We start from the raw sequence: 20,785 nt of genomic DNA, 5'->3' as shown, positions 1-20,785 counted from the left end.
AGTGGGGCGCAGAAGAGTAACAAATATATAGAAAGCAAAGAAACAAACAATTATGACACAACACAAACAAAGCAAACAACAAAACTAAACCATACAAAACAATTTAAGCAAAACAAAAAGAAAAGAAAGTATATTTTTAAACGATGAAGAAATAGCGAGTTTTTCTTGGGTTCCATATTTTGCTGAACTAACGTACATTTTTAGTATCATTCGAAGCCATTCGTTAAAATATAAGCGAACGAGAAAATAAAACAACCAAAGGTGCAGAATTAGAAGGTATTGCGATGCAGCTGTGGTATCCTTCAAATAAGACCAGACGATTAAAAACTAGTGTTAAACTCTTCACGAACATTGGTGATGATGATTCAAACGCAGTTGGTAACAAATAAATCAACCAAGGAAAGATGAACTTTGTATAGTTTGGTAGCCACCTTAAGCTTAAAATTTATCTTTTCTCCTGGGGTAAGTTTTCCTTGTTTCCTTCATACGCATAGATACAAAAACAAGCTTTATTAATAATTTCATACCTGCTATCCTTATTTATCAAAAATATATATTCATTATTTTAATAGCAAACATAGCCATTCATGTACTGAGCATTGTGTTGCGGTGCATGTTATATAAGAGATCACCGGAAATGTTCGAAAAGAGTTCAAGTAAAGTGTAAGGAAATAAAATATTTTTCTAGCATTCAACAACTAAAAAGCAAATAAACCACCATAGCAAACACTGAAAGCTAAAGGAACCACATGCAACTTTATACCGTGTGTGTATAAAGTGGTAAAATGAAAAAAAAGACAACAATTGCAATGTAAAAATAGTTGAAAAACAGAATAAGTTGGGGGAAAATCGGGACATGAACAGGTAAAAGAAACGGGAATAAAACAACACACCGACTGGGAAACGGCATTAATAAAAAAAAAAACAACAACAACAAGAGAATAAGAATACGCCCGCAAGGATACCAACAATACGGAGAGAGGGTAAAAATGAGGTAGAAGAAAGCAAAAAAAAACTAATAAATACAGCGAGATAACACGAACAAAATCAGTGAAGCTTGCGAGAGACGGAGCAAACAACTTATAAGAACAAAACTGCACTAGAGTTGTAATGGATAAAGGAATAAAAGAGTCGACAGCTTAAAGGTGTTTTGATTATTTGATTCAGGTGTTACAATGTTAGTAGGAAATATACTAATAAATGTGATTACAAACCAATAAAAAAGGAACAAAAAAATAAAAACAAACAAACGAAAACCAACCAATCAAAGTGCGCGTTAAGGTGTTGTGTAAAGGTTCTTCTTGGATTTTGTTTCTTTGTTTGGGATGTACCTACTGTGAACTACACAGCAGTGTTATTCGTACTTACCGTATCGGTTAAAACGAAGTCACTGACTGCTATCGCGTTACGTTTCTCGATCAAAGCTCTGATCAATGTGGTTCGTTTATTTGCGTACACAAGTTCGCTCAGTCCGGTGACTTCACTGTACAGTGCGAAGTATACCCTCGAGCGAAAAGGTACAATTTCGATTGTTTCTCGAACACTTACCGCTCGTACTATGTTCTACGTGGTGACCCTATCCTACGTAGAGCTGATCACTAATCTTAACACTTTTTTCTATTGTTCTTCTATCGCAGTGACGCAACAACGATTAGCTTATGTACATCAAACCTCACAGAGAGGCTGACGGTGTAGCTAATTCAACGAATAAATTAAAATCAAAAGTTGAAAACAAAAAACATATTCTCTCCTTAATTCACACTCATCCTGGAAGGACTTTACAAGTCCAACTATCGCCTATATATTTCGTGTGAACTATGTGTATGTGTTATGGCAAAACGAATACAAAAATTAATATGTAATGCTACGCTGCCTCCAGCTCAGGTTAAACAGCCTGCTAATCCATTTTGTGTCTGGCTCTGTGTTTTTGGGTGTTGTATGTCGGCATGTGGTGATATACTGAACAAAGTAGTCGTGTCGTTTCTCTTGTGTTGCTGCTGATGACAACCATCAGCTGAAACATTCCCGATCTCTATCAATCTCGATGACGACGAAGGCATTGATGGGGATGACTCGCACATTGGTGGAATGCGAATGTGAAACAGTTCGCACTGTGGTCTTTTAATATCACGTTACCTAAACTGCTAATTGCCTAAACAGCAATCTGATCCTATTTCGGCGATCCGAGTTGAAGGAAACAATAGTTTGTTTATTTTTTTTACATGCCATTTTTTTTCTACTGAACGTATTTCAGTTTGGTCCACCCGAACTGGCTGGCGTACACTTCTCTGTAGCTGTTCTTGAAACCATAAAACGCGTACAGCGCTAAACCTACCAACGTGGGAAGCATACAAAACAAGGTAAACAAAAAAATTATAATATTTACATCGAAAAAAAATGTTCCCTACATCAGATTATGGATGATCAGAGTTATAATGGTTGGCATGCCAATTTGCTTACTAAAATTGTGGATTGTGTTAGACACGGGACACGGGATAATGTACGCTACAGCTACGATCATCCGTTCCGACGGTGTTAGCAGCATTCGTCACCAAGTAGAAAAGCCTAGACAGGTTAGCAGGTGTGTGTTTGTGTGTGAAATAATGGTGGGACTAGCGTCAAATCTACAGCCAAACCGGTGTCGTTCGCGCTATGCATCTGGTAGGAACTGTTTCGGTGGTACCGTCTTCCTTAGACCTTCCTTGAAGTTGCGAAACGATACCCGATGTTCGACCGAGTTGCGTATACTGCTGGGCCGTGTTTCGGGATTGATCGATTTGAGCACATCGTCGAACAGGAGCTTTTGCTTCTTTTTTGCCGTATCGAATCCCCGGGCACGGTCACGGAAGCTTTCGTCACGCAATTTCGTCGATGTCGGTGTGGCGGAGGAGATGGAATTGTTGGACGAGGCCATACTGAGGCCAGAATCGGTGCTCGATGCCGGTTGCTGCTGATCGCCGATCGTTCGTGGAATACTTTCCTCACTGACCGCCACCACAATGGTTGGTTGCAACGTTTTCGGGCGTCCCATTGCGTCTAGGGGTCCGCGTTGGAGGATCTTCTCCAGTCGCGATCTGAAGGCTGCCCGCGGGTTGGAGGGTTCCGTATCGTTGTCGGTACTGCTAGCACCTTCCTCTCGTGACGTGTCTTTACCAGCAGAGCCAGGAGGTTTGAGGGTAGTGGGAAGTACTACGACTGTGGAACTAGGTACAGGTTTAAGCTTTTTCAATTCCACCTCGTAATATGGACCTTCGGTGGAAGTTACGGGTGTTGGGAGAGGTGTGGTTTGTGGTGTGGTTTCCGTGGGCAAAATCGATGCCCGTTGGGACTTTCCCTTTCCAAGCGTGTTGAATAGCACCGGATCGAACTTGGGAGCCTGCGGGATAGGACTTTTAGGCGTTTCGGGAATAATTGACCCAGCGCGGATTGTATTGAAGAGCGTTTCGTCAAACTTTGGAGCCGGCGGAATAACCACACTGCTGTACTCGGATCTTGCTCGATCAGTTTCCGGTTCGTCTGTTTCACTTTCCTGTGGAGAATTGGAATGGCTAAGTTTGTTCAGTAACAGCACGAAACTGGGCTCACTCGTCGAGCGAATGATACCGGGTCCACCCGGTAGAGATGCAGTGGACAGCTGTCGGGTAGAAATGTCACGCTCGCCTTCCAACTGTACTTCATCTGGCGGGTGCAGTCGTTTGAGCGGCATCTTCACTGGATTGACCAGCAGTGTACTGAGCCGCGTCATAAATCGTTCCTTTTCTGCCGCACGGAAGTTAATGAGGTCTTGTTCTTCTTCGGTTAATTGCTTTGGAGAGGGCTCTCCGTCCTCTGCCATTCCGGCGATGTACATTACACGAGGCTTTAGCTTAAGCTTATCGTTTCCAGAATCCGTTGGAGATTCTTCACTAGCGACCGTTATCGTAGGAGTTTGTATTGCTTTACCCGATGCGATAGGTGCGACATCTTGGTCTATCGGCTTTTCGTCAACCGAGATTGTAGATTTAGGTTGATCAGGCAGTGGTTCTTCCGTTCCGTTCTTCTCGGTCTTCTGTTCCACCTCTACCATACTATCGTCTGCCCGATGGATATCGGCGATAACAGACTGCTCTCGGAAGACGGGACTAGCCAGTGACTCATCATCGTCACACTTTGTTCTACCGCTGTATTCTGCTGAACTGAGGTTTTCCTCTCCGGATGGTAGCGTATCTTCGTCGTCCAGAATGTGATCCAAAAATGCGATCGCCTTAGATGTTTCCTTCTCGTCCGTCAAAGAGCCAGGTTCAGCCTGTTCCCCATTTCTAGGTGGCGTGATCTTGCGCACATCTCGTTCACCAGTCTCTTCTGCCTGTGCCACAAAATAAACTTTCCCATTTGGTTCGACTTTTTCCGTAAAACCTCGCACTGTTCCCTCGGACAGTGGTATGATCTCGTCGAAACTACTCTTCGGTGTCGATGTGTTCGATCTCGATTGTTTCGTTTGCCGTTGCTCTTCTTCCGGTTCGGAGGCGGCACTGGAGCCGACAACTAAAGCGGATACAACTGCCAGCTCTTTAGTGGGTACACTTGGCTTTAGCTCAATCAATCGGGCATCCTTGTTGACCATCTCGGTGGATATAACTGTGCTAAGATTTTGTGAATAGTATCCATTCTGTTGCGGGAAGTTCATGTGCTCCCGAACGGTAGAGTTGGACCCAGTTACTACGGAACCATTTTCTAACTCCGCATCATCAACGTCATTTCTTCTGTAGCCCATTTCGGCCGATGTTTCTACTGCGGGGAAATTTGGTACACGAACGTCCGGATTTTTAGCCGCTCGCATGTTGCAGCAAACGCACGTAAAGTATATTACTAGTCCTAATGTGGGTGGTGGGGGTTGGGGGTAGGCGAGGATTTTTATTGCGGAAGTACGATGTTAAAGGTCCACGGGATGGAAGAATGATGAAGCGATCGGTCCACGGATTCGGTTTTAGCAGCGAGAACCAATTATACCAAGGGATGTAAAAAGAAAAGGAAAGAAATGTTGCATGCAAGCAAGTTAGTTACGCTACAGGAAGAAGAAGGGATTAATCTAGTGAAGGGAATTAGTGTGTTGTGTTATACTAAACTACAGACTACAGAGTGTGTGTGGTGCCGTATGTGTACCATGTTATAGTAGTTGCAAGGAAGCATTCGTAAAAACATCTTACCAATTCCCATCCATATGCCAAACCGTATCCAGGTGTAAACGTCCAACATGAGCATTAGATAGATGTTAACGAAAATACTGATTCCCGGTAGCAGTGGTACCAGAGGCACCCGGAACGGTGCATCGGCTCGCTCGCGTGGTTGTATCGCGATGAGTAGCAGTACAAGCAGTGTAAGACCCAACAGTACACCGAACAGTATCCAGGCCCATAGTTCCATATCGTAGATAGCGTCTTTAGCGTAGAAGATCGTCAGCGAAAGTGCAATCGCTAGGAGACCTGCAAAAGATCATTTCGCAACGGTTAAACACAAAGCGGAAGCACAGAACAGCCCCCTTTTTCCCTCCGGGTGGATGTTTAACTTACAGTATATTGTCACCAGTACACCGACCACACTGCTGGACACGTTCGTTGGCAAACGAATGCAAGACAGATTGAACAGCTGCTTAAAGAAAGCGGAACCAGTAACGCGTTCCCGTGGCTTCAGCAAGTTCGATGACTCGTACGTGTCTCTGGTGCTTGTGGATGGAATAGCTGGATCGGGGTTTTCCGAAAATCTGCGTACAAGAGAAAACACAAAAAACCGACATCGATCAGCACGAATGGAGCCGTTAATTTCGAAACACTGATGTTTCGATGCATTATAATGGCGATGTTAATGACGATAACATTCAAAAACCCTCGCTCATCAACACGTTCTCTATATGACATTGACATCATTGGTGGCAGATAGTTTCCAAAATTTAATTTTGTGTTTTGTTTTTTACTTTTAATATGGTGGTAGTGGCAAAAATTTGCACCAAAATGCAAGGTCATGTTAGTGGGCCTTCAATCGATAATAAAGAACATATCCACACACACCTCTACAAATAGCTTCCTTCCGGAAATCCATTTTCCAAAACTCAACAAACAAGCTAGTTAGACGATGTTAATCATGAACGAAGGCATATCGTGCCACAATAAAGCAGCTTTGGTTTGAACCGATCGCCTAACGAGTAGGAAAGAAGGCAGTTGAAAGCCCATACCACGATCCAAGTCAGGCTTCATTTCACCCGGTGAAGGTTGCCAACTTAGGCTGACAACTTCGTGTCAGCCATACGGCACAACGAAAATAAATGGTAGAGTTTCACCGTCTACAAGCATGATGCAACATCGTTGATTGGCGTTTGTTGTGCATACATCATATGGAGACAGTTAAACCGTTTTTTTTACGCGAATACAGTTACAACGAACGGTTCGCGTTCTGCTATACGTACCTCAGAATGAGTATCGAGATTGCAACCACCGTATAAGCCATCAGCGTTCCGATCGACAGCATATTGACTAGTGCCCGCAGATCGAACAAACCACCCATCGTACCGGTAAGCATGGCCGCACAAAGTGTCCCAAATACCGGTGTCTTAAACCGTGGGCTAACTTCACCGAGTGCACGAAAGATCAGCCCATCCTGTGCCATTGCGTAGATGATGCGGGGCTGCGGGAACATTGCGCCAAACAAGCTTGCCACCAGACCGATGATGCCACCGATGGCCACGACCCATTTTGCAAAGTGCCATCCGATTTCGTTGAAAACAAACGGCAACGGAGCGTTAACGTCCTGTTTGTAGTATGGCCAAACGAGCGTCAGCACCGTCGAGACGCCGAAGTAGGCAAGAAAGATGATAGTCAACGAACAAAGGATCGCCCTGGGGATGGCCTTCCGGGGGTTTCGCACCTCTTCACCGGTCGTGGCAATACAGTCGAAGCCAACGAAGCCGAAGAAACAGGTTGCTGCACCACGAAGCGTTCCCTCAAACCCGAATGGGAAAAATCCTCCTTCGCCGGCATTGTACAGGCTGGAAACATTTTCCGGCTTTATGCGCCAATTTTCCGGATCTGCCTTAATGGCACCTGCCACTATAACGAACAGCACGATGAAGATGTTTAGCACAGTAAAGGCATTGTTCACCATGGTAGACTTTTTGAGCCCGAATGCTAAAGCGACTGTAGAGAGAGAGAGAGAAAAGACATAAAAGATATTAGAATAATATTGGAGGAAAGATCGAAGACGTCTTGGTGGTGGATTTCTGCTTAGAAAAAGCCACCCTCTGATCATTATACTCACTGCCAAGCAAGATCGCAACGGAGAAGGCAAAAAAGTCAAAGTAGTTGGACATGAAATCCCACTCAATTGGCGCCACTTCCAGGAAGCGTGTCTTCATCGTATCGTTTGCCAGCGTGTCGATGTAGAGGCTCAAACCGCGCGATACACTCGCCGACCCAATGATGTACTCCAGCATCAGGTTCCAGCCAATGATGAAGGCCATAAACTCGCCGATACACACATAGCTGTAGATGTACGCCGATCCTGACTTGGGTACACGTGCTCCGAACTCAGCGTAGCACAGTCCTGCACATAGAAGGTGTTTCTGTTTTTAGAGAGGATCCTCAAATTTGTTACCACAGTGGTGCTTACCAGCCAGAAAGGACGCCGCAGCTGCTATTAAGAACGACAGCACAACTGAAGGACCTGCCTGATCCTTGGAGACATGGCCTGCAAGCACGTACACACCGACACCGAGCGTTGCACCGACACCGAGTGCCGTCAGGTCAAAGGTGTTCAGTATCCGGCCCAACTTCTCCGAACTGCCATCGAAGGAGAGTACTTTCCTGCGCGTCAGTATGCGCCAACACGAAGGACTAGCCATGACCTCAACACTAAGTTACAAACGATGGTCGCGGCGTGATGGTGACAACTAAGCTCCGTTCTTCTGGCCCAAAGGGTCTCCGCACAGATCGAGCACGATACTGCAGTCGTTGCTGCTCCACGGTCACATACGCTTCTGCGTCTTATCGTTAGTGACTTTCCCCTGTCCTGGTGCGTCGTTATCATAGGTACCTGTCGAAGAAGAAAAGTAAGTAAGAAATTCAATTGCCTATCAGACCTCAGACCGGTTGTGTTTGCGAACGTATATCTTCAATTAGGCTATCTACACTGATTGGCATCCCCTTTATCGCTTGTCCGTCAAGACAAAAAAATACCTCCAATACAACGTACCACACTGGACGTAGCGCAAGAAATGGCACGTGATGTGTACGGCAGAATGGGCCACCGACGATGTCTCATCCAATCAGCTGTTTTAACCCGATTGACGACCAACCGGAGAATAAATGAAGGAGTCATAGCTTAAAACCGAAACTCCCTGTTCCCTAATCTTTGCTTTCTTTGTCAACCGTTGGCTGATAATACGGACACTACCCCTAACCTTTGCTGGGGAGCTGCTAATGAGTAGATGTATCGATGTGTCATTCATGGAACGTACGCGTCGAACCCGTGGTTTGTTTTTGCCACGAAGAATGTCCGCTTCAGTTCGGAAGTTTCGAAATGAGGCTTATTAGACGGATGAAATCATCCATTTTGCATACACAGATAAGCTCACTATCTTTTCTGTGTCTCTCTGCTTGCTGTTCGTTCGGTAGATGTCGTACGGATGCCCACAGCAGCAATTGTTCAATGTGCTTTCTTCAGCTACCAATAAGCGGCACAGTGATTAGATTACATACATGAAGAAAATGTGCTGCGGACCTGATCAGTTGTGGTCATGCGACATCACCTTTTTTTGATAACTGCTGGTGGGCTCATCTGTCGCTTTGCCCATCCCAATAGCCAATGGAAGTCAAGATCACGCTATACGATCGCGCTCGGGTCATGTCAAACGGAGCAAACAGTAACCAAGCCGCCACCAGTGACAAAAAAGAAGTGCAATTTGTTTTTCCCAGTGACGCTCATCCGTGAAGGACGTGCGTAAATGTGAAGAACAAACTCTAACACACAATGTTGTAGCGTGATGCTTACTGTAGAAGTTGTGATTATAATGCTAAAGAAGAACACAAAAATGATGTTCAACATTGTAGAAGTAAAGTGTTGCTTACAAGCATGGGGACCTAGATTTCATCGTTTGTGATCACGTGCGTAGAGTTAGTGATGTGCACACTGCGTAAGAATGAATGAGTGAGTTAAATCTTTCTTATAAGTGAATACATTCTTATCTCTACAAGGAGCTATTATAATTCCTTCGCAATCTAAACCACACAAGGAAATTTAAATAACGAATAATTAAAAACAACATGAAAAAGTATTCATTTGACTAGTAAAAGTGTCATTTGAGTCATTATTCTACGCACATACGTACGATCTTGCATGGAGTACTACGCACATCAGCGCATCGGCAAGGTTCGGAAGTGGTTTAGTTAGGGTCGAGGTGTGGATTAGTTAGGGTCCCATTGGCTGCCGGGTCCCCTTCACATGGCCGGGTGTCACGATGTATCCCACATAACATATATCGGAAAGACTGGCTTGTCCCTTCCCGTTAACAAAAAAAGAGTCATGATTCTTTAAGGCAACCTTTGACTCACTCATAAACGAGTCAGATCACTCTTGAAAGATTTTTATTCATTCATTATTAAATATGTATGTAAATCCAATACCAAAGGTTTCAAATGTTGTGTAATCCTATGATGGTGAATTTAGAAGAATTTAGATACGATGATCATTCCGGTGGTCCGGTAGTCCTGACTATTCAAAGAGTCAGTTAAAAGAATTAACTCATTTATGTGAGTCACTCACTCAGAGCAAATACATCTCAACGAGTTATTATTCCCATCTCTAGCGTACAGAACTAGAAGAAATGGTTACTACAAACGAGCAAACAAATTCTTGTTGAATGATTCAACGCAACAGTATCGACCAAAGCCTTCCAACGCAGCTACAAAACGCAAAGAGCAAAGATAAGACTACAATAATAATAATGCCCCTATATGCTAATGATAATTCTATACCCCACCCAATCAAGTACGATTGTGGACCGATTGATAGTGCCATCATCACCGAAAGAAGAACCGTCCCGTGCTGTCCTTGACACTGTTCGGTGTGTTCTAAATTCCTGGTTCTAACAACAAGCAAAAACTTTACCACCCTTTCCATTGCACAATGACTATTCGCGAATGCCGGCTGCTTCAATCACTCTCGGGTCATTTCGCTTGCATCGTCCTACGGTGACAGTTCCGGTCGCGTACGCTTCTTTGCTGGGCCTGGCTGTTAAGTCACTGGCGCTTCTTCAACCGCATCCGTCAATTATGCGATCATCGCGCACTGCACGGTTCGTGGGGTTTTCGTTTCGTTTGCAATTAACAAGACAAATGCGCACAATAGTGACGAGCGAAAGAGATGCAGTAAAAAGATGAATCATTTTGCTAAGCACCAGTAATGACAAATAGCGTAAAACAGACAGACTATCGCTCTACGGTACATAGTATCATGTACAGCTAACTATATCATTATCACAAAACAACTGAGCAATGTTGCCATTTTTGTGAAGAAGCACACAGGTGCGGGATCATATTTTGTTTTTCTTTTTCTGTAAATTGAATATTATATTACACTTGTGATGCTTCTTGTTTGTTAGTTCGTTTGTCGATCAGCAGTCAGGGTGGGTAGTTGCGCTAATAAGCGATCGTTCGGTGCACTACCAACATTAGACGTGATAACGTGAAACACGATAGCATGCCCGCGTGCATGTGGCTTTTTTCATTGCGTGAGATGCACAGTGAGGGTCGATAATTGTAATGGGCGGGTTGTGGATTTTGGAGGTTATATTCTACGCGCAGTGGTAGCGAGAAGCATCATCGAAACAACGCCAGATCAACGATCATACAAAGACGCCAACTGCACCATGATACATTGGACCACCTCACTAAACAAAACGGACGTTCTCCTACTTTAGCGCAACTTATGGAAACAGATTCATCGCGTAGTGTTCACTTTCAAATGCACGCAAGCACGAACCAACCCACCCTGTTAGTGATTTTGCCGCAGCATTGCTGTTAATCCGATAACGCACGAACCTCAAAACACCGCAACTGGCCAGTGGGCCCCCGGGTGGTGAGGTGGAATGCGTTGCGCGTTAATTATTACACTTTCCACTCCGGGGTGTGTTTGCTCAAAGAAAAACAGTACCGAACGGCGGCGCCGGTCCCGAGGGCAAGTAAGTTAGTGGTTCTTTTCCTTTCGTTCACTTTCGCGCGCAACGGTTCGCGTCACTGCACGCATAATCGATGTTACCGCGATGGGCAGCCCCATACTGCAGCGATCTGTCTTGCGTTCGCGACCCCAAACAAAAGCTGTATGCACAGCGAAAAGGGACGTCGATAAGGGTGGCCAAATGCGTCCACAAAGGTACGATCGACATCTACGATCCGACGTAAAACATGTGCCGGCAAGAAATCAAAATCAAATGACCGTGAAAAAGGATGGGTACCGAAAACAAAAAAAAAATGCGCATCAGGTTGATATGTTTATTGATCAAGGGTATTGGTTATTACCCAACACGATCTTACCAAAACTTTCTTTGGTATCGCTTCATTTAGCTGCAGAAGTCAATCAGAGAAAGAGCGTGTGAGTAAAGGGCTGCACAAAAAGGGAATTCTTAAAACATATCCCCACACTTTATTTTTTCCATCGAAATAAAAAAATCGGATGAGGTAGCAACATTACGATTTGGCAGCATAATGTTGAAGCACGATGCGAATGATTTATTTTCGACTAAATATGTAATACGCACTCGAGGGTGTGTTTGATTAAAGATGTTACTATCACGCCGTAACGCTTTGATTTATGTAATAAGTGATAGATCAAATAAGCAACAAACTTGTGCTTGTTGGTAGGTTTGCTAATATGTCTAAATTTCGAAAAAAATGTTGTTTTATTTTGCTTCATAAAAAAACAACAAATTAAACCAAAGAAAGGACTGTATCATTAAATACTAATATATAATTAAGATATAGTATTTGAAGGCATTTTAGTGAAGAGTAAAAAGTGGCCTATAATTCAGAAAGAAAACTGGTTTAGAAAGCAAAGGCAAACTGTTTGTTAAAAATTAATATTTTAGAAGAAAAAATGATCGTCAACAAAACCATGAATCTTCCTGAATATGAAACAATAGACAAATGAATATATGTTGTATTTAAATGTTTTTGCTTTTGAAAATCGATTATAACAACATTTAGCACATTTTAGACACACTTTTAAAATGAATTTTATCATCTGCTGTTGAGAAATTGGAAATAAAATAGCCTAAGGGTACATAATATGGACAATGATATGTCTTCAAGAAGTAACGAACTCTAGTCCATGCTGCAAGCTTTTCTGACCTACTTTCCAGTCAGTTTTATGGTTTCCTCAAGGGTCATCGGATGCGGACCATTATTAGTTTGACTCATTCGTTTCTTTAATAATATCTTAAGCACCTTGCTGTATTCTGCAAAAAGTATTTTTTAATAGAACTACTCACATTGATTTACCAACTGCAAAAACAAATTGTTACACAATAAAATAAAAACAGTCACCTCAATTCTAGCGCGTTACGTCTAGAATCAACAGGTTTGCTGTGTTGTGTAATTCCCTCATGCTACCCCGGCGGTTCCAGAGATGACATATGAGCCACGTTAGTGTTAATCGTAATCTCTCATGAGTAGCATCTTTACAGATAAGAAACAGGTAGCTCTCCTCTCCGGTAACCGGTAGCTTTGGCTGATTCATGCTATTAAAAACGCGATGAAATAGAACGTGTAGAAAAAAGTGAAGCCATTTTTATCTGCACGTTTCGGATATGAATGCCTAACAAATGTCCCGTAAAAAAAAACATTGAAGGCAAAGTCTACCTTACGGTTGTTGGCGAAACTAAAAGAGTTTGCTGGAAGATATGTATCGTTCCATCTGTAGCGCATCTACGCAACGCCCGGGTACAGTATTGTTGTTTGTGCGCATCATTTTATCTATACGTAACGTTGTAACCCGAATGCGTTGTCTGCTCGAATGGCTGCATGGTGCTGCATGAGGGCCCCGAACGGGGAGGTCCAAACGGTTGACCGAGGGTCGTGATTCGAGAACCGACATTCTTTCACCCCAATCAACATGCTTGTTCGCCGAGTGGAAAAAAGTTGATAAGAGCTTTGGAGGTCCTATTTCATGTCAGCTCGACAACACGCTCGTTTGCCGTATTTCGTGAATCAGTTGCAAAAGGGGGGGAAAACATTGTTTTTGTACACTGAGCACAATTCCTGCTTCCAGCGTCATGTGATCATGTAGGTGCGCAGATACTAACCTAGAAAAGTAAAATCAGGTTCCGTACTTTGAATCACTGTTTGTGAAAGGACGCTTTCGGTTCGGTTGACGTGTGATGTAGCACAGAATCCTTGGAAGGACGTTCAATCAAGGCAGAACGGATTTTACAGCAAACAACAGCCCAAGTGATGCACGTAGTCGATTTCTCTCTTTTCTTCTGGTAGAGAAACAGGCACTTGTCGCTTCTTATCATCGGTGACTAATGATAAACATCACTTCAAATACAGGGGCAATCAATGCGAAAAACCCCTATCGCCCACTACTGGCCACAATTAAAGTCCATTATCAGCTGATACACATTGCACGTATGTATAACGAAACACACTCATCACCTGCAACGCTTTCCAGACGGTTTGCTGAATTTTACTTATACAATGCGGTTGAAATCACGATCCAAAAAGAAACACAATCAACATTTACACTTTAGCAAGGGTTTACTGCTTGCAACCTGTAGCACTGATTCATTTAGGCACTTTTGTCAACGATTGAATAACAAAAATTGCATCTTTGCACCATAGGACACAGCAATATCGCACACTTACTGTCACTGAGGATCAATATGATAATGAATCTGTAGCTAACGGTAGCTTTAAACACACGGTGTGTTTACATCACACGGTCCAGATAACTTCGACGATGGAGCACAAACCAACTGCTGAGTGTCTCGCGCGCGCAGTGTCTCGAACGGAATAACGCACCGTACGCAACCGACCGTAGTAGTACCGTCGTAGTGCCACCAGCTCGTGTGCTCGTGCTTTCTCTCTCTCCCTCTCGCTCTCTCTCTGAGGCTCTCTGGATGGCTCTCCCAAGTGGTCATCATATGGCTTCCTATTTTTGTGTTGTGGTTATGTTATGTTCTTTTTGTTTTGTTCGCCGGCTAGTTAAGATTACACTTATCTCGCAGAACCCAGAACCCCGTAGTCAATAGCACCGATTGACATTGTACTACCGATCCGATCCGCTAGGGTTCAGAGTGTAAGTGTTGATTGTTCTTACACGTTCGTGTACGAGGTACGATGAAACAATTCAAGGTTAGGCGTATGGAGGCCAGCATCCAAGCGCTGCACACATAGATAAGAGATCACTTTTAAAGTGTATATGCGTGTGTGTGTGTGTGGTTCGTTGCAAAAGTATTCGGTTTTCAAAAATAAAACAAAAGAAAAGTTTAACGTCATTACGAAGTCAAACAGTTGATAATGTAAAAGAGAAGCGAAAGATGTAAACGATCGCGTTCAATTTACAGCGCGCCTTCCAACTTTATGGTGTGCAATTCGCATAGTCTACTTTAAGGCGCTTATCTCGGGTAAACGCAAAAACCACGATCCAAAAGCCGGACAATTTCAACAGTCTCGTAAAACTGTTTCTCAAGCAAATTTATCTGTACCTGGCACTGCGGGATGTGCCATGTGTATTGGCCGATTAATCCAACACCAACCGTGCTGACATTGACACCGAAAGTGAAAGTAACGATGTACATACACAGGCGCGTGTAACCTTGACGTCCGATCGGAACCATGTGTACTTGCTAGCCCCGAAATCCAAGTACGACGCTGTAACAGTGTAACATTCCATTTTTCTTCGTTGACATTATCGCACCGCCCAAAGCCGATGAGGAAGCGGACTGGCGTGATTGGCGTGACGGCAGCTGGAACGTGTCGACAGCGTGGTTCATCGCCAGAAGAAGATCAATGGTCACGACACGACGACGCTTCAAGAGCATCATCCGACACGGCGTAATGTTCTTGAACCTTTTGCCGAGCGAAGTGAGCAGCGAGTTGATGCAAATGATGACCCAATTTTCGCACGCTGCACATTACACGCGGTTGTTGCTTTTGGTTTCGAGCGTAATCGTAACTTATGTGCGTGCCGTCGTGCGAAAAAGAGCATCAATTTCCCAGAGGCCGTGCGGAACTGAGCCGATTCTTCTTCTTCTTGGCTTAACGACCTTACAAGGTCACGCCGGCCATTTCTGGCTTACTAGACTTATTTTACCACGTAGCCGGATAGTCAGTCCTTGCTACGGATGGGATTTGAACCCGGTCCGGCCGTGTGGACTGGCGCCGTTTATCACATGCACCACCGGGCCGGGAAGCCGATTCAAAACGATTTGTAGGTGAATTACAAACGATCGACTATGGAACTCATAAGCTTAACAGTTTATTTGTAAACCATTTGCTACAATTTGTGTACATTTTAAAATCGAAAAATAATGACAATTGTCTATAATATCTCACTACTGCCTACCGTCAAAATCGATTACTTATCACATACAAAGTGTTTCTTGTAAAGTGCATTGTGACGAACACTAGAAGGATAAGTGCACTATGCAATTGTAGGAGAACTAACTACCTGTAATCTTTCCGTGTTACCTAACCTAAAACGGTTCCTTTGAATGCCCTGCTTTTTTCACAGTAGATGTACTAAAAACCTCACACTTATTAGTGATTGTTTTTCGTTTCTTTTGGTTTATAAATAAGCACAATCACACTAGTTTTGATGCTTCCTAGTACACCTAGTATGTTTACATGCAAATGTTTACTACCAGCGTACACTAATGTCTTGTTCGTACTAAAACTATCGTGCATACCCGGCAATACGATCACCGTCTAGTCTACGACCTACTGCTTCACCGTAGTGAACATGGCGAACGGGATATCTAGCTGACTCTCCGAGAGCGTTTGGCTTCCGGATCCTTGCACTGAGTGGCGAATGCCGTACGAGAAGTATATGATAAACCCGACGAGCAACCACACCAAAAACCGCACCCAAGTTGCCGCGTCAAGCTGGAACATGAGGTACACGTTTACAAAGATGCTGATCAGTGGGACAAACGGTACGAACGGTACACGGAAAGTAAGCTGTCGTTCCTCCGTCGGTTGGCAGGATATAATGAGCGTTAGTAGTATCGCTATAATGGCCATTGCCGCTAGCAGGGTACAGATAAGAGGATTATAGCTGTTAAGATGCGCCTGAGCGTGTACCAGAATCGAACTGATCACGCTAATAGCTATCGCTGTATAAAAAAAAGTATGAAAGAGCGCTCAACGTTGTTAACAAAAAAAAAAGAAGTTCAATGGAATCTTTATTCCACCAGCCCGAAAACTTACCGTAGATAAGCACGCACACCTTCACAATATCAGACGACAGGCTGCTCGGTACTGTGAGGCAGGTCAGGTTGAACAGCTGTTTCACCACGGTGGACGATTTAGTTTGTGTGCTGACGATAAAGTTGGTGTTTTGTTCGTAGCGCAGTACCAACACACTAACCGCCACGATCGTGTACGCTAGCAGCGTACCGATCGACATCATGTCGATAAGCTGATGGAGATTGAACAGCATCGCCATCGTACCGGAGAAAATGCCGGAAAGGATCGTCGCCAGCAGTGGTGTCTTCGTTTTAGGATGAACCGTTCGCAGCTGCTTGTAGATGATACCATCGGACGACATGGCGTACAGTACGCGCGGCAACGGAAACATCGCGCCGAGTGAGTTAGTGCACAGGGAAAAGATTGCACCGATCGATACGATCCACTTGATTTCCTGCCAGCCAAGATAGTCAAACAGTCGGGGGAACGGTGCAATCGGGTCTTGCAGATAGTACGGTAAGGCCATCGTAAGCACGGTTGCCACACCGAAATACGATAGAAAGATTATGATCAGCGACGCAATGATGGCTAGTGGAATGTTTCGGGAAGGATTCTGCGCTTCCTCACCGGTCGTTGCGATACAATCGAAACCTACGTAACCATAAAAACATTTTGCCGCACCAGCCATAACGCCCGCAATACCGTACGGTAGGAATCCACCCGCACCAATATCGATGCCGGCCGGTACGATGGGATCATTCGGCTGGATGGCCCAATTGGCCGGATCGGCCTTAATGCCAACGGAAACCAACACTACCACGATGACGATCAGATTCACCCCGGTGAAAAGATTGTTCAGCAGTGTTGATTCTTTCACGCCGTACGCCAACAGTGCCGTTATTACCAGCACAACCAGAAACGAAAAGATGTCCGGATATTCCGCCAGAAAGCTAACCTTCATCTGGATCACATCTTTGATAGCGTTGCCCATCCGATGGTCGATCAGTGCGTCGATGTAACCGCTCAAACCTCTTGCGACGCTCGCTGTGCCTATTTTGGGTTAAGGAACGGTAACAATTAAAATCAACCAACAACCCAACCATGAAAGTTGTGAAACAAACTTACCGATAATGTACTCCAGCATTAAATTCCAGCCGATCGTAAACGCAGCAAACTCACCGATCGTAATGTAGGTGTAGATGTAAGCCGAGCCAGCTTTCGGTACGCGTGATGCAAACTCGGCATAGCACAAACCGGCAATGGCCGCCGCTAGGGCTGCAATGACGAATGAAATAACCACACCCGGACCGGCCTGTTCGTACGCAACGGAACCAGCCAGCACGTAGGCACCCAGCCCGAGCGTACTGCCCACACCGAGCCCGGTCAGATCGAGCAATGTAAGCACGCGGGCTAACTTCGAATGGCTTCCATCGTCGTTGTTTGGTTTCTTGCGACTGATAGCTTTCCAAAAGCTTTCCATCTGTTTTGCTGATTCGTCACCTGAAGAGGAGAGGTGTAGTATTGTTTTACATTTGTTTAATACATTGCAACTCGTACAAACACCATTAAAAGAGACCATAACTTTGCACTGTTTTACAGCTAGAGCTAGAGTTTTCTTAAATGTTTACATACCTACTCAAAAACAAACCAACGAAAATGTGCGAGGGTGCTAAACAATATTTCGGTCAATTAGCTAGTGGATATTTTAAAATGATTGGAAAAGATTTCCGATCGAAAGCATTCCATAATATTGTCATTTGAGGGTCCTATAGGAAAGATATAGTGCTTCATTATTTTTTTCAAAGTGGCAGGTAATGCTAGGTTAAATAACAAAAAGGAAAATAAATCATACTTTGACTCTAACAAACGAACACATTTCCTTAAAACGCTCGCAATGCGGCGAAATTATTTACGGGATGTACACGTTGGCACCGTTTCTTTCGCTTGTCAAATCAATCACTTGTGTACTGACAATGGAGTAACACTAGCCACCACAAACGGTTACAGTTCTAGAATCGATTTCCACGCTGATAGTTCTCGGACGTCCTCATTGTAGCTACAATGAGCTTCTTTGTGCGATCATCCGTAAGCAAACTAACTAGTGTCGATCGGTTGGAGGGAAAAAAAAGGAAAAATCCCAATGCAAATTGCTCCAATTTCTCGACCCGTCACAATATAAACAACAATATGTACCACAAAATCTGCTCCATCGGGTAGAACGGTTGAGTTTGTCATAACAATAAAATAAATGTAACAACAAATTTTTACACACGCACACAGTACGCTTGCCGGTATGAGGCGGATCGTTGTATACGTATCGTTTGCAGTGCAATCCGTTTGCCGCTACTGAAAATAGCAAAATGCGTTCGCGGCCGATTTATGCGCCATCAGTTATGTGCACAGGGTCCCACATTCCTTCCCTGCCCTGTCGTATCGCCGCTCAAGGATAAAGCATTTTCGTGCTAATTTAGTACACCCACAGCCCAGAAACGCAGAGCTCTCCTTACACGGCGCTCGGTGCCATTGACCTAGGACAAAGTAATGAACAGAAATCTGTCCGTTTTGCTGAAGGTCTTAACATTTGCAAACATTTGCTGATGAAACCGTTTCCCTCTGTTTCGTGTGTATTTTCCGTTCCTATCCCAAAAAACGTGGTGCGAAACAGCCAACGATGCTACCCTGTGTGGTCGCGTGGTGCTGCATGATTTGAATACGTTTGTAAATAATTGCACTATTTATAGCGAGACCCGTGCGAATGAAATCGAATCGACTAGCCGCAACGGTTTATTTCTTTTTCTTTTTCTCCCTCTTTCCCGCTCGATACATTTCAAATCGTTATGTCCAAGTGTATGTTGCTAGTATTTTGGTGACCAAACATCTCCAACACCACAAAAAAAAGGAAACAAGTAGGAATCTGTTTGATCTGTTTGTCTGTGTGACCGACGACGCCTACATTGATGCAATCACTAAACGCGTGCTTTATAGTTCAACTGTCAAACGGTAGAAAAAATGAGGATCGCGTTCCAAGAATGGCAACACTGAATGGGAAAACGCAAGAGGAACATGAAAAAAACGTGCGCCACCATGCGTCTCCATCGCGTTGCTCTTCTTCCGGCATTGACGCACGGCACAGGTTCATAACGATCTTCTAGCTAGCGAATTTTATACGTGAATAAATAAACGTATACTTTTATTTTTCTCATTTACGTTTAACGTTCCTTCCGTCATGAGCCGTTTATGTAACATTAATCGAAAAAAAACTCCGCAACCAGCATTAGCCACGGGGAAAAGAACGATACAAACAACACCTAGCGTGTGTGATAGATCATCACATCTTCATTCGATTTGCACAATGTTCAACAATTTTAATTGGAAAATATAACTTCACACTGTTTCCTACCCCCCGGGGGGACATACCGTTCTTGAGCCGTAACTATTGATAGCAGTGTAAATACTTGTAAAACTGTTTGAACACACCGCACTGTTACGAGAAAATTGAAAACTCTCCCCAATACCAGCGATAAGCAGTATCCCCACGGTGGACAATGTTTGCGCGATACTCAGCACTCGAAGACTGAGACTATTTTCAGTGCGAATCAAGCAACGAAGGTATCTTTGAATGGGTCAGTTAAAAAGGATCTGTTTCACAAACACACCGGGAAGCGATGAGTGGCTCAGCTGACGCGACAGATGGGAAGCTACCATTATATGTATATCCGGATGCAAATTTTTATCCACCTTCACACTCGCACCCGGTCAATATGTTGTTTTTTTTCACATTAGTCCACCGAAACAATCATAATCGGTGTAATGCTGATAGCCTAAGCGTAGGCGCACGGTCGAATGTCGAATGGCGCACGATATGTGCTGTTTGTGCTATCTTTTTTAAAAACAATGGTTGGACCAATTTCTAGATAACCTTATACTTCACAACCATTGATTAGGAAGTAATTTACAACTGTTATAAAAAAACAAAACAGCTTATCAATGAGCTCGTTATTTCGTCATCGCTTAAATCTTTTCCCCAATGAGAACCCCTAATTGATGAATGAGTTTTTGTGTCTAAATTGTTCATAAAAACAACACCCACCAAACAATGGACGGTTTACCAATCCCGGTAGACCAATAATAATGCTCACGCTGTCCCGGCTGCTTATCGGATGAACCGATGACGGAGCGGTAAGCTTACTCGATTTGCCGTGGTAAAATGTTGTACACGCGCGTTTTTATTGATTGATTTATTGTTCGTCTCGTTCGTCATCGACGTTATCGTGCGGGATGCGTTTTTTACAGCACAATATGTTTGATAATACTCACTAAAGGTAGATTAGTGTAATGAACAACGGTTGAACAGT

The 20,785-nt window shown here is 43.9% G+C and overlaps 2 protein-coding genes across 4 annotated transcripts; both read right to left on the bottom strand.

The window, feature by feature from the left end:
• Nucleotides 1-782: 782 nt before the first annotated feature.
• Nucleotides 783-14,044, bottom strand: LOC125767200 (cationic amino acid transporter 2). Of its 3 annotated transcripts, none has more exons than XM_049433538.1 (8): nucleotides 13,887-14,044; nucleotides 13,325-13,710; nucleotides 7,639-8,061; nucleotides 7,288-7,572; nucleotides 6,440-7,166; nucleotides 5,550-5,740; nucleotides 5,187-5,462; nucleotides 783-4,854 (listed from the first exon to the last, which is right to left on the bottom strand). In XM_049433538.1, the coding sequence occupies exons 3-8, from the start codon at nucleotides 7,868-7,870 to the stop codon at nucleotides 2,651-2,653; spliced, it is 3,915 nt and encodes a 1,304-aa protein (XP_049289495.1). In that variant the 5' UTR covers nucleotides 7,871-8,061; nucleotides 13,325-13,710; nucleotides 13,887-14,044; the 3' UTR covers nucleotides 783-2,650. The 3 variants fall into 3 exon arrangements, 2 of the variants coding, with proteins under 2 accessions (XP_049289495.1, XP_049289496.1); XR_007418749.1 differs by having other exon boundaries at nucleotides 2,239-2,331; nucleotides 2,409-4,854; nucleotides 13,325-14,044; XM_049433539.1 differs by having other exon boundaries at nucleotides 783-2,331; nucleotides 13,325-14,044.
• A 1,433-nt stretch (nucleotides 14,045-15,477) lies between these two features.
• LOC125767213 (cationic amino acid transporter 2-like) lies at nucleotides 15,478-20,244 on the bottom strand. Its single transcript, XM_049433563.1, has 4 exons — nucleotides 19,848-20,244; nucleotides 17,556-17,930; nucleotides 16,452-17,480; nucleotides 15,478-16,357 (listed from the first exon to the last, which is right to left on the bottom strand). The coding sequence occupies exons 2-4, from the start codon at nucleotides 17,908-17,910 to the stop codon at nucleotides 15,963-15,965; spliced, it is 1,779 nt and encodes a 592-aa protein (XP_049289520.1). The 5' UTR covers nucleotides 17,911-17,930; nucleotides 19,848-20,244; the 3' UTR covers nucleotides 15,478-15,962.
• Nucleotides 20,245-20,785: the final 541 nt, after the last annotated feature.

The sequence above is a fragment of the Anopheles funestus genome, chromosome 3RL (genome assembly GCF_943734845.2).
Source record: "Anopheles funestus chromosome 3RL, idAnoFuneDA-416_04, whole genome shotgun sequence".
In the NCBI taxonomy this organism is placed as follows: Eukaryota; Metazoa; Arthropoda; class Insecta; order Diptera; family Culicidae; genus Anopheles; species Anopheles funestus.
This window is presented reverse-complemented; position numbering and strand designations above follow the sequence as displayed.